This window comes from Sciurus carolinensis, chromosome 3 (assembly GCF_902686445.1).
Source record: "Sciurus carolinensis chromosome 3, mSciCar1.2, whole genome shotgun sequence".
Classification (NCBI taxonomy): Eukaryota; Metazoa; Chordata; class Mammalia; order Rodentia; family Sciuridae; genus Sciurus; species Sciurus carolinensis.
The window spans coordinates 144,610,655-144,624,988 of NC_062215.1; the positions used below are offsets into that span (position 1 = coordinate 144,610,655).

A 14,334-nucleotide genomic window follows, 5' to 3' on the forward strand; every position below is an offset into this window, starting at 1 on the left:
CCAAGACCTGCCCTGGGTGCTGGGTGTCACCATCCTGGTCTCCATATAGCAACTTGGTTTTCCCTTCCTTCTGGGGCAGGATGCTCCAGAGCCTGCCCATTGCTTCTGCTCTGCCAGTTGAAGGTGCCTGGCACAGGCCAATTGCCTAGCTCCACATCAGACACGGCTGCTATTTGTCTCTATCATCCATTCATACCTTTCTGCTGGAAGGCACGATTTCAAAGTCTAGATTCTGAAGGTAGGATGATGTTTTAGTCAGCTTTTTCACTGCTGCTACCAAAATACCTGACAATACCAATTAGAGGAGGAAAAGTTTATATCAGGGCTTATAGTTTCAGAGGTCTCAGTCCATAGATGATTGACTGTATTCCTCAGGGCCTGAGATAAGGCAGAATATCACGGCAGAAGCATATGGTGGAGGCAAGCGGCTGGGAACATGGCATCAGGAAGCAGAGAGAGAGAGAGAGATCTCTACCCCAAAGGCAGTGGGTCCCCCATGACCCACTTCCTCCAGCCATATCCTACCTCCCTACAGTTACCATCCAATTAATTCCTACCATGGGATTAACATACTGATTAGGTTAAGGTTCTCCTAACCCAATCAATTCACCTCTAAACTTTCCCGCATTGTCTCACACATGAGCTTTTTGGGGATACCTAATACCTAAACCACAACAGATGAGGAATTTAGCCAGTGTCTTATAAAAATGACTGATTAATATATATACACAGAATATAAATGTTTATATATTTCCCTATATATGTTGCTGTAAAAAGTTAGTTTGAGTCTGGTTTTCTTCTGCTTCGTCTATGCCCCCATTGCCCTATATCAGTTGCCAATGTAAAGTAAAAAACAAAGGATGCTAGAAAAAAAAATTCCTCCTCCTTGAATTAAAATGCAAACAGGATTTAATGGCAGACAACAGAATCACCCTCCCACAGGCTATGCAGGGATACATTAATTGTCACTCACCTCTACCCCCAGATTCAGGAGATGTTTGACAACATTGATCTGTCCATTGGAGGCTGCAGCATGCAGTGGGGTGTATCCCTTCTTATCCTTACAAGTCACTTCTGCACCATGGTTAATGAGCAATGCCACAACGTCCAGGTGGCCTTAACAAAAGCAGCAGAAAACATCATTACCCTTCATAGGACAATGGGATGATTCATTCCAACTAAAGTATCATTTCATTTCACCACTGGCTTTTATTGCCACCAGTATTTTACTGAGCGATTTGTGAAAAGTTGCCTTATGGCAAATATTCAACAAATATTTACTAAGCAACTACTCTGTAGCAGACATTATGTAAATGCTGTGGGAAGAAAAGAAGATGATTCACGTGCAAGATTTCAGAAGATGTAGTAGAGGTGATGCTTGTCACCATGTCAACAAAGAAGGACCAGACCCTACTAATACATGAGTTCCACAGTCTTTTTAAACTTGTGCCAAAATGAAAGCAATGATTTTGAAAACAATTGTCATTCCTCACTGAAAAGTCTAACAGTAATAATTTGGTGTGGAAAAACATCGTGTGGAAAAAAATTAGTTAATCTGAATATCCTCACATTATTGCTAAATCACAGGAAGCTACTGTTGCTTAGCTGGTTTTTTAACCCATAAAAATTGCAATTTCATATGGCTTGACATCAAAGTACTCTCATGAATGGCTAAATTAAAAAAACCCTTCTAATTTCAACTCCAGTGTGTATTTTTTTCTAGAATATTTTACTCTGTCCCCTAACATACTGTGTATAGTATGATTAGCTTTGATTTCATGACTGAAGCTTGTTTGAAGCTTCAGGGTCATTGCTATAACCATGGTTGATAACTGAAGGGTAAAAACAAGTGCTGACTTGGGGACCTAAAGTGTGTGTGTGTGTGTGTGTGTGTGTGTGTGTGTGTGTGAGAGAGAGAGAGAGAGAGAGAGACAGACAGAGAGACAGAGAGACAGAGAGAGACTGACTGGTATTGGTTTATTTTGTTAAAATTTGACTTTTTCTTCTCCCAAGACTTATATACAGAAAAAGGTACATTCAGTTACTAGTGGTGTTACCTCAAGCTGCTTGTCCTGGTTTTGTCCCATTATCTCCTAAAGATGGTCATCTATGTTTTGTTTTTCATTTTGCTATTTGTAGCCTGATGATGCATATGATAATGACTGTAATTCTTCTTTTTTTGCCAGCACCCTCCCTTTTATTTATTTTTTATTTTTTATTTTGATTCTTTGTATACAAATGAGTACAACTATCAATTCTCTGGTTGTACATGAAGAAGAGTCATACTATTTGCATATTCATATGTGTACATAGGGTAATGATGTTTGTCTCATTCTATTATCTTTCCTTCCCCCAACCCCTCCCCACCCCTCATTTCTGTCTACACAATCCATCCTTTTTCCTTGGCCTATACCCAAAGGACTTAAAATCAGCATACTACAGTGATGCAGCCACATCAATGTTTATAGCAGCTCAATTCACAATAGCTATATTGTGGAACCAACCTAGATGCCCTTCAATAGATGAATGGATAAAGAAACTGTGGTACATATACACAATGGAATATTATTCAACCATAAAGAAGAATAAAATTATGACATTTGCAGGTAAACGGATGGAGTTGGAGAATATCATGTTAAGTGAAATAAGCCAATCCCAAAAAACCAAAGGCCAAATGATTTCTCTGATAAGTGGTTGATGACTGTAATTCTTTAAGGTAGTTTATCCAAATGTTTTAACTCTATGCAAAGAATGAACTTGAAACCCCAGACTCACTGAGCCCTTTCTCACTCTAGCTTACAGTCTCTCTTGCCTGAACACCTGGCCCCTGGCAAGTGTTCCCTGGCTCTAGTATGAGAGGAACCAAGTTAACATCTGGTCTGCTTCAGCTACGTCAAAAGTCTGTGCCATTTTAAGAAACTGCTAATACTCCCAGAGTTTTAAAGTTCTTGGGGTTTTTTAAGCCCACAGACTCATTTAGATCCATTGACAGCCACATAATTTATTTCATCTCTGCTCCAACCTACTTTTTTCCCCTATAATTAATGTTATTTTTTTAATGATGATAAAAGGCTTGTATACTTGTTTAAAAGGATTCAGTAAGGCAAAACTTAAGGTGTTCAAAGGAAAGCAAAATCACCCACAATCACTAATTCCTAGAGATAATCAACTAATATTTCAGTATATAACATTTTCCAGATTTATTTTTATTGCATAGATTATTTTTAAAATGAGGATGCTATTATTCATACTACTTGTGATCTGTTTTCCTTTAGCATATTGCAGAATCTCTGTTAATAAACACTCATGGGAATCAATCCTGCAGTTACATAGTATCTCACTGAGTAGATCTGCCAGAATTTACCCAAACCATCTCCCATGGATGGGCATTCACATTGTTAAAACGTTGGTGCTGACAGAATCCTATCTTCTTTTCTAATTCCAAGATGTTCTCTGATTAGAAATTAATGGAAGGATCTTAGTTCTTCCTTTCCTATAAGTCCACAATGAGATTCAACTCTGTGAGGTGTATCATTTGTCAGTGGGTTTGTGGAACAAAAGCAAAAAAAGGAGAAGCATAGAGATGTAACCTCTGTCTTCCCATCCCCCAGCAGAGTGGAGTGGGCAGAGATGAGGACTGTGTGCCGAGCTCTGTCCACAGCGCAGCAGGAGCACCATCTATGGGGTGACGGATCACTTCCACCCACAAGACAGCCAGGGATTTTCCTCTCTTCCTTCCTCTTTGCTTCCTTTTAAAACATTTATAAATAAAAAGACAAATGGCACTTGTGTCCTTGCTTTGCTAGCCAGTTCTCTTTCTTAAACACCTTATTTTACTGTCATACCAAGTTAAAATAAGCACAATGTGTGCAGACTTCCAATCTGGACTGAAGCACATTCAGAGAGGCCCAGGACATGATTCATCCTCCTCCTCTTTATAGGATAAATAAATCTCTGACAAAGCAACTGCCCAACTAGAGCACTCTCTGTGTGCCAGTAAAATGGGCCAAATCATTCAACTGGAACCCAAGTCTGAAGTCAGACTTGCCTGAGAGAAAACCCGTGTGATCAACAAGAGACCTGTAGCTTATTTCGTTTCCATATAGGAAATTCTTACCCATATATGCTGCCCAGTGCAGGGCACGCCGGTCCTTCTTGTCAAATGCATTGATGTTTGCCCCTTTGGCCAAGAGCAAATTGACCATCTGAAAGACAATCAACAATGAAATCAAGCAAGAACTCTGTATGGTGAGGGTTCCTTGCTGCTTGCAGGTGATCGAAGCTAAATTAACATCAACCCTAAACACAAGTCAGAGATCTGGAGTTCAACAAACCAGGATGATGATGTCATGGAAGACCCTGTGGCATGTGTCAAATTAAAAGACAGACTTTTTAAATTCATATGGGCTCTAAATTTAAGAATGGATATAACTGCCTAAGTTTTGGTATACAAATAAAATTCTCACATTATCTGAAAGTCTTGGTAATAAGATCAGGTTCCACTTATGACTAAGAGGGTCTTTATGGAGCATCCCAGTTCCCAAAGATGAGAACACCCACCTCCACGTGTCCATTCAGAGCCGCATGGTGCAAAGCTGTGCGCCCGCCTCTGTCAGAGACATTGACGCTGCTCAGCAGGGGAATGATCACTTCTGCACACTTGACAGCTTTATTGGCTGCTGCCACATGTAGGGGAGTTTGCCAGTTCTTGTCCCTTGCATTGACATCAGCCGAGTGCTTAATCAGTACTTGCACTGCTTCCTGCAACAAAAGCAGAGTTTGCAAGGATCACAGACAAATACTCAGTCAACACTTAGCATAAATACTTCACCAGATGCAGGGACAGCGAAGACTCCCTGTTCTCACAAGGCTGGCTCTAGACAAGCAAGGTAATATGTGATAAAGAGCAAAAGAGAAACACAGACCAAGACAGACTCACTTTACCTTTATCAGGCCAAGAGTCCTGACACATCTCTAAAATCAAATGAAACTTCCAAGTATACAATTTCTTTATAAGGTATTCTTTGGCCAAAAGAGAGTACTCCTATACAGGTGTACATAGCTGGGTAAAATATCCATAGGACAAAGGTCCCTAAAAGATCAGCTAAAGTAAAAGGTGTTTATTGACAAGCATCAAAACTTCCAAAGTTAAAAGGCCTCAAAGTCCTTCAGACATTCCTGCCATTTACAAATTTTAAATCTTTGTTTCTTTCTGCCAACATCTTAACCCTCAGTCTTGTATGATCAATAAATAGTGAAGTAATATGTCTGTTACCATCTTAGCTTGAAAAGCTCTAAAATTGTTCCATCTTTTCCCAAACTTGTCCATGTTATAATGAGTAACTTCTTTTGCCAACATTGAGTTCCTTGAACTTTACTCAGCCTCTCCCTTTTGATTTTTCTTCTATGGGCCCAATCAGCTTACTAGCCTCTTGATCTATAACTCTCAACCTTGGCTATATGATGGAATCACCTGGGAGTTCTTAAAAACACAGATGCCTGGTTCCACCCCAGACACTTTAATGGACCTCAGCATTTCTATAAAGCTCTCCTCTTCAGTGAATGATACAACCCCTTTTGAGAAGGAAATGGCTATTGGTTGCTTCTCTCTAATTCTAGGGACTTCCCTGGGACCAGTTAATGGGGCTCCTTCATGGACATCCTGTCAATTTGGCATCAATAAACCAGTGAAAGACATCCATACTACACTCTTGCCACCCTTCAAGGAACAAGAACTTATCCACGGCCACCTCATTCCCCAGAGGACTTGACTTTCCAATCTCATCACATAGCCATAGAAAAGTGCCCCGGTTAGTAAATGATTTGAACTCAGCAAAATTAACACACTTACCAGGACACAAAGTGATGAAATTAAAGATGATATTTCATAAATCAATAGTAACATATTGAAATGAATGCCTAAACTGGACAGTAGAATAAGAGCAAATAAATAAATAGCTGTGCAAATTAGACAATGCAGTTTAAATGGACAGTGTGAAAACTGATGGATATTCTATTTAAATGATATCAATAACACAAATACACTGAAGGGGCCCAAGCAAATAATTTAAGAGTACCAAAAAAATTTTAAAAGATATATGCCACCCATCCTCCAAAAGACTGGTAAAGTACTACTGAATATTTCTGAGCCCATTTTAGAGTGAAACATGTATTTTTAATGCTCAACGACCATGTGTGAAACACCTCTATAGCTATAAAAGGTTGACAGAAACATCAGCTGGGCTCTAGCCTAAAAACTTAATGGAGTGAACAAAAATAAACAAAAGCTAAATCACAAGATATACCATGATATGAGATTAAGATTAGAATAAGAAAAAATAATATTTTAATCAACTTCATTCTCAAAAAGTATAGGTTTATTTAGCTGTATGATTGATTGACTGCAATGTGGAAAGAAAATACTGGAACCTCTATCTACGTTTATTTTCTTTAAAAAGGAAAGCATTTTAGCTCATATTTAGCTTTGGTTAGTATGGCAGAGGAGCTGCCCTCCACTTTGAGGCTTTGATAGGTACAGCGATAGTCTGCTAAGTTAATTTATAGATTCTAACGTGTACCTTCACTCTACGAGACCCCTAAAATGGACAGATCCATGCAAAGAACCCAAAAATTAAAGATAATTTTAGTAATAATGCAAGCTTTAACAACGTTGAAGGCACAGAGCTTCTTAATCCTATGGAAAGCTTTCTTTCACTGACATTACAAGGTAAAAACAACGACATATTTAATCAGATCTGACAAGAACTTGGCCAAAATGGAGAAAAATCATCAGGAGACTATTACCTAGATGGTTATGGGGGACTATGATAAATGAAAAGTGTCTCCTCAAGGATATGGTACCTTGACATATTAGCTAGTTTATACATATAATTTATAAATAAATGAGTTGTATATTTCGAGGATGCATACCAAAAGTTTTGCAGCCATACAACCCAAGAGGTTGGAGAGAACCATCCCAATCACATATTCCTAGCAAACTAACAATACACACTGTCACTTGAATACCTTTGCCTGGGTTGTTATTTTACTGTACTTATATAGATTCTTGCATCATACTGAATATTATGTAAATTTGGGATAGACTAACAAAATAAAATATACAGGATCATTTCACAAATTTATACTATTTGGAGATAAGACCAAAGTAGTCAGGAGAAATTTGCATTTTAAGGGTAACAAAATATGATTACTTTTGAAGCAATTCAGAGTAGGTGAGTAAGACATTGTCTAGAAAAAGCCCTACTTTTAAATGAAAGCTTATGAATAATTTGCAATTCACACCAAGTAACATGTTAAGCCAAGATAGCACATATTAGCATATCAGTTATAGTTTACATATAAGTGAATGCTTTTAAAGTTTGTGGGGAAAAAGTCTTTATTCCTAAGTAGCCAATGCCTTCAAAAATATTTAAGTATTTTACTCATAGATAATTTTGTTCTGTTTTTGCAAATAGTTTTATTGGGACACAGACTTGTTTATTTGCCTACATACTATTGATGGCTGCTTTCACATTACAGCAGCATGGTCCAATAGTTGTGGGAGAGACTGCATGTCACCTGCAAAGCCCCAAATCCTTGCTTTTAACCCTTTACGGAAAAAGTATGCAGATCCTCAGTCTAGCCTCTTGTTTGAATTACTGCAATCTGAAAATTATTATATCTGGTTAAAAAGAAATTTTATTATTTATCAGGAAAATACTGTTTGAAGCAAATTACCTGCGAAGGAAGGCAGATGCTGTCGAAAGAGCCATTGGCCACTGTGTTGAGCAGGCTTTTGCCACACAGTGAAGGGTCCATGGGGAATTTGGGAGGAGGGTGCAAGACCTGCACTGCTCTGCATGAGTTGAGAGCATTTGGAGCGCCGCAGGAAGGAAGGAGGGAGGACGTGGGCCCAGCACACCAGGGCAGAGGTGCACATCAGCAGCCAGGGAGGGAGCAGGGGACAGCTGACAGGTTAACCAAGCTAACGCAGGAGCAACAGCCTTGTGGAACCAGATTGTCAACAGCTGAAATCTCTGAAAATTCTTTTAAACCACAGGGAGAATGCTAGAGTTTGCACAAGACAGGGTCCTAGACAATCATATCTATTTAGGACTGACTGACATTTGGGCTGCACTTCCTACAATCAGTAAAGGAAAAGGTTCAAGTTCATTATCATATGGGGGGGAGAAAAAGAGAAGTGGGCAGGATCTGTAATCTGTATTGAGGGAACGTCAGGCAATTCCCATGTGAGCAGGAATTTCATCACATTTGCCTTTCACACCAAAACCTTCGCACGACTCAAGGATACCAAGAAGACTTTCATTTCTCTACTTTTATAAACTGTTTCAACTTTGATATTCTCCACTTTTATTTCTATATCTGTTTATGTAATGAGTTGCATAGTTTTGATCTACCTAAGAACTCCATCAAGAAGTATTTAGTATGTGAAGGGAGACTTTTACTTAGTTCCCCCAAAATTATTTTTTAAGTGAAAATACAGTATTTTAAATGATTATAGAATTAGATTCACAGACACATAGAATATTAGAAATGGAGAAGGCATGGGGTTGTCAGGGCTGACCCCTTCATTCAGAGGCAGATTTGTTTTACGGGTAGGACGACTATAGTTCAGGGTGACAACCTGTCAGCCGAGCTGACTTGGTGCTCAAGCATGTTCCGCTGGCTCAGAGCTTACTCAATGGACAGTCTTTGCCAAGCATTCAGATGTTTGTTCTCCATAGTTTACATTTTTAAAATCTGAAATTTTAGTCTACAAAACTGGCTTAATGCATCTAATAGTATTTTAATACAATAGTTGAACCACACCAAATTTGTGATTAAAAAAAAAAGACAACTTCTATTTTAAGAATTGCATTCCTCTTTCAAAAAACTGAATCATGAAAGTTCTTTAACTTGGTTTTGCGAGGGAGTAATGTCATGGCTATTTAGGAAATGAATGCCCTTTTAAATCAAAGGAGCCTCTCTTCTATGGTGTCATACATAGGCCAAAAATTAATATCCAGGAATTTTCTCTGACAAAAATTACAAAGGTGAAAAATACAAAACAACTAATGTGACAGAAAGTAAGTTGAACACTTTTTGAATCAAGAAAAGATATTAAAACGGTGACTTTTCCAATGATATCTAGTGTGGCCTTTTTTTTTTTAATTACTATTATTTCAAATGCAACAAGAATCAATACTTTTACAAAATACATAGAAAGCAATGAGTAGAATAATAACATGAAAAAATACAGACACAAAAATTATTAACTTGATTATTTTGTTATTAAATTTAACAAGCATGAAATTATTAAATTGCTCTAAAGGTTTCTGAATGCTTACTCTTATCACAATAGGTAAGACGAAAGCTCGTGGGCCAGCACCAGTACACAGGCCGCACTGCAAATACTGCTCCTTCAAAGACTTTGCTTCTTCTTTAATGAGCAAATGCCAGTGGGCAAATGGCACTTGTTCTGAATGGAGGCATTAGCCCCACTCATGTTGAGTCTTAGGGCCGTAGGCTTTGGAGACACCCAGAGCAAGCTGCCTCATACTAGCAAACTGCAGAAATACTAGATAGAGAGGAGGAACTGTCATGAATGCCATGTGGGATGAAACTGGAGATGGCACTAAAAGTCACTTCATTTCCACTTTTTATGGTTTTCTCTTTTTATAAAGGCTACTCCAACCTCATAATAAAAAGTAGAAACATACACTGTGGCATGTGGAGAAGAAATAGATGCACATGTCTTAAAAACTCTCCCCCTTTATGTTGTTTTTTTACTCTTAAATGTGCATTTCATTTATGTGCATTACATTTATGTTGGTCATATTACTCATGGAAAAGTCATGTCTATGATTATACATAGTTCTTGCAGGCATACACAATGTCAAATTTTATAAATTATAAGTTGCTTTAGCTCAGGGTCTGAGTCTTCGACAACTTTCTGTATTCTCCACAAAGCTTGGCAGGTGCCCTGCACATAGTATATATTAAAAATTTCTTTGGATGGAATAAATACATTGCTATAGTCATCAGCAAACTCTGTAAGTATTAATCTGCAAGTATTAACAGGACATTTACTATGGTGTGGACTGACAGCAAGACTGCACTCAAGTCCTAAAGGTTTCTACTATATTACTATAATCATTTGGGGCTTTTATCCCTATTGATTATAGCAATTTCATATTCTGTAGAAATTATATAAATTGGTACCCAATTTGTTCAATTAATAGGCTAGTTCTTCTAGAAGTATCCATCATCATGCTAAACTCCCCCTTTATTATTATTATTATAAATATTATTAGAGTACAATTATTCTAAGAATTAGTAGGACAAAGGCAGTTACTGGAGACTTGGTCACATGGGAGAATTCTAAGGGCACGATTCATGAAGTGCTACCTCTCAACATTAGGAAAGACAGACACTAAAGTATCCCCAGTCTTTAGTCTCAGGTCCCAAAGTGTGGTACGTAGAACAAAGACATCAGACTCATTAAGATACAGATTTAGGGTCCAATCATAGGCTCTATCAGAACCACCACAGGAGAGCTCCTAGATCAGGGTCTTTCAACAAGCACCCCTGATGGATTAAATGCATACTAAATTTGAGTACACGCACCTACATTCTAATTAATATATTATAAAATACTTACGTTCTTCTCATTCCAAGTCTGATACATATTCTAGATGTAAATCTCTTTTTAAAACCATAAAATAATTAAAAGAAAGCAATCACATTCTAGTCTTCCATATAATATTTCCAATTCCCCAGTCTATTAGCATTTTGTTCACAGTAAGACAATGTTTTTAAAGGAAAGGAAGAAATATTAAGTTCTAAAACTTTAAGTTATAAAGTAAAATATTTATAATGCTACAACTCTGGGAAAGATCTTTATTATTTTGAAATTTTTGCCTTCACAAAAGCCAAAAATAGATGCATTTTATTGGGTGGAACAGTATCCAGAGGATACTTATATGATTTGAGGGAAGAGGTAGAACAGGGTGGTTAAATTACAGAAATCCTATGGAGGTTCATCAAAAGACTAGGCATGGACCCACCATAAGACCCAGCTATACCCCTTCTCAGTATTTATCTAAAAGCATCAAAGTCATCATACTACAACGATGGATGCATACCCATGTTTATAGCAGCACAATTCACAATTGTCAAACTATGGAACCAGCCCAGATGTTTGTGAGTGGATAAATGGATTTAAAAAGTGTGGTATAGATACATAATGGGGTTTTATTCAACTGTAAAGAAAAATGAAGTTATGTCATTTGCAGGGAAATGGATGGAACTTAAGAACATTATATTGAGCAAAATAAGCCAGACTCAGAAAGTCGAGGGTCATATGTTTACTCTCACATGTGGAAGCTAGAGAGGAAAAAGGAAGAGAAAGGTATCTCATGAAAATTGAAGGGAGATCAGCACCATAGAGGAAAAGAACCAGGGGAAGGGAGAAAGAAAGGAAAAGGGGAACTACTGGGAAATTATATTATTATATTTTGCATATGTGCAAATATGTAAAAACAAATCCCTCCATTATGTTTAATTACAATGCAACAATAAAAAAATATGGGGAGTGAAGAGAATTGCTTGGTTAAGTAAGCAGGTTCTCTGGTCACACTCTCCTCCGCTTGCTGGCTGTGACAACTTAGGCTCCTTACTTAACTTCTCTGAGATCATATTTCCTAATAAGTATTACCAAGAGAGTATCAATCTCAAAGGGTGGCTCAGAGGTTAAAATGGAAGGATGCATACAGAGTCCATGGCATACTGTCTAGCACACAGCAAGTGCTTAATAAATGCTCACAGTGACAACACTTATATGGACACAGTGTCCTCAAGCCTATACACCAAAAATAGGACATAACCATTTTTAACTTTTCTAACCAGAAGATAATCTCTAGACTAGGGAAGTGAAACATTCAGCAGTTTTCCGCTGTGGCACTCTTAGCTTTTTGCAGAAAGGGTACACGTGAAAGGCCTGCTGCATTCACATGCAGGCCACGGCGAGCCTGGCTGTCTGCCCCAAGCCTGGTGTCCTCAGGGGCCAGACTTTCAACATCCTGAAGGTCCCCACAGCAGAGTTAACAATGCCTCCCACCAGTGGGCTTCAACAAATGCGTGTTAAGCTTCCCTAGGCATGCGTGAGACTCTCTGGGTTTGTAGACACATAATTCCTTTCCCCATAGCTGCTCTTATCCAGGGGGAAAAAAAAGGAAAAGAAGCAATAACAATAAGCCAAGTCAGAGAAACAATATAAAAGAGCTCACATGAACACTTCAGAATATTCTCTTTAGCAGCCCCAAATCTCACTCATCTATTAAGCTAACATTACAAAATGGGTTTCCCTAATCCATTGCAAAATGGGTTTTCCTCAGTAAGAGGCTCTTTATTTCTTCACAGTCTTGGGAGTGGTCAGAGAAAAAGGAAGATGGAGGAGTGGACCCCTTATGGAGAAGATAAGGAGACTGTGCTCCAAATTGACTCCAAATTGTTTACAACTTGGGAAACCCAGATATGTCAGACCTGGGAGGCAAAGAGGCTTTGGAGGTGGTGTAGCATTTAGAAGCTTTTCAATGAAGAAATGCTGTTCAATGCATACCCATGCAAATCATCTCAGTGCCTGACAATCTGAGCAACAAGCAGATATGCCAGCTCTCATGCTGAAACCAGATGTCCCCTTTAGCAAGTACTGGCAGTCAAATGACAAAATACCAATCCAAACCTTCTGGGTCCTTTCCCCTCAAGCCTACTCCATTTCACCCAATTATTAGTAAAGGGAGGCATAAAATAATGACAAGAGGACCAAATTCAAAAGAAGAAGGGAGTCTGAAATTAGAACTTCATAGCACAGCGATGAGCTTGGAGTTTAACTGTTCACTGCATCATCAACTCTAACAGTTACAGAGACTCCAGCTTTCCTAAGAAACTCTTCATTCTTCTCAAGGCACTTTGGATTATGTAGAGGGGAATGGGGTGGGAGGGGGTGGGGAAGGAAAGATAGTGGACTGAGACAGACATCATTACCCTATGTACACATATGATTACATGAATGGTGTGAATCTACATCATGTACAACCATAGAAATGAAAAGTTGTACCCCACTTGTGTAAAATAAATCAAAATGCAGTCTGTAAAAATTAAAAAAAATTTTTAAATAAATAAAATTTAAAAAAAAGAAACTTTTCAACTTGCTAACAGATATTAATGTGAAGACATTCTCTTTTATGATCTCATATATGAGGATGACAGTTCAGGGTTTATCTGTATTCAATTCCTTCCTGTCAAGAGATTCCTGCAAGGGATGGATGCTTTGAGGATTGAACTTTTACAGCTATTTGAGCTAATAAAGGTGGAGATCACCTGGGAAGGTCATATGGTACTGAAACCATCTGTTTTTCATCCTTTTCTTCCACTAGACTACATGCTGGGGGACCATAGATCTCACTTTCTTTGTTGCCCAATCAGCAAGCACACTGCCTGGCATGAAGGAGGTGTGTAGTACATTTTTTAACTAACCCAAACTACTTGAGATAGAATAAGTCTCAAGTCTCTTTCTTTCTTTCTCTCTCTCTCTCTCTCTCTATCTCTGAAGACACTTAAATTTACCAAAGATCAAGTGGTGTTAACACTTAAGACAGGAAATACTCCCCTAAGAAGGAACTGGTCTCCTGAAGTTGGTTCTACCAATGCCAGCAGCCTAATGTACCTATTTTCTCAGATAAAGCAGAAAGGCAATGTGCGACCATAAGAAGAGTCTTAATTCCCTAGCATCTGAACAAGGCAATTTAGGATGACTTACCTCCATCATTCCATGTGGGCTATTCGGAAAGCCAAATACAACCAACCTCTTTAAAAACTATTCAAATCACAGCACAGCAAGGAAGAGTGTGAACATTAAACTGTCGCCTCCCAGGTATGTTTTGAAATTTCCCAATAGCTGCCAAAGAGGAAAAGCCGACATGGATGCCAGTCACAGACACCTGCTACTTCAGTGTATCTGGAACATGTCCTCCTCTAGTACTGGAGGAGGACCTTCACTTGGCAAATTCACGCACAAAGGCTTTGGTTTGATGCCCAGTGCCTCAGAGGTGAGAATCCTGTGTCCCTGGGTGGTGGGCATCTGACCAGGCAGCCAGGTTGATATTCTCTAGTGTTCCCTGCAGAGCCCCAAAGTGGTCTTCTCTTCCTATTCTTTACTCTCCCACTGAACCCACTGATGTACTCGCCATGTTTTCCATGATCATCCTCCCTGTCTCTAGATCCACATAAATAATTAAGATCTGTTAGCTCTCTTCATCCAAATTTCCAGCATTC

At 38.6% G+C, this 14,334-nt stretch overlaps 1 protein-coding gene across 4 annotated transcripts in view; it reads right to left on the minus strand.

Annotated features, from left to right (window-relative positions):
* The window catches only part of Ankrd44 (ankyrin repeat domain 44), a 292,156-nt gene that overhangs the window by 123,448 nt on the left and 154,374 nt on the right, over positions 1 to 14,334 (minus strand). For all 4 annotated transcript variants that reach the window (XM_047544306.1, XM_047544304.1, XM_047544305.1 and 1 more), the window contains exons 5-7: positions 4,561 to 4,761; positions 4,118 to 4,205; positions 974 to 1,116 (exon numbers count right to left, since the gene is read on the minus strand). In XM_047544306.1, the coding sequence (XP_047400262.1) occupies positions 974 to 1,116; positions 4,118 to 4,205; positions 4,561 to 4,761 (432 nt within the window). The remainder of the gene's footprint in view (positions 1 to 973; positions 1,117 to 4,117; positions 4,206 to 4,560; positions 4,762 to 14,334) is intronic.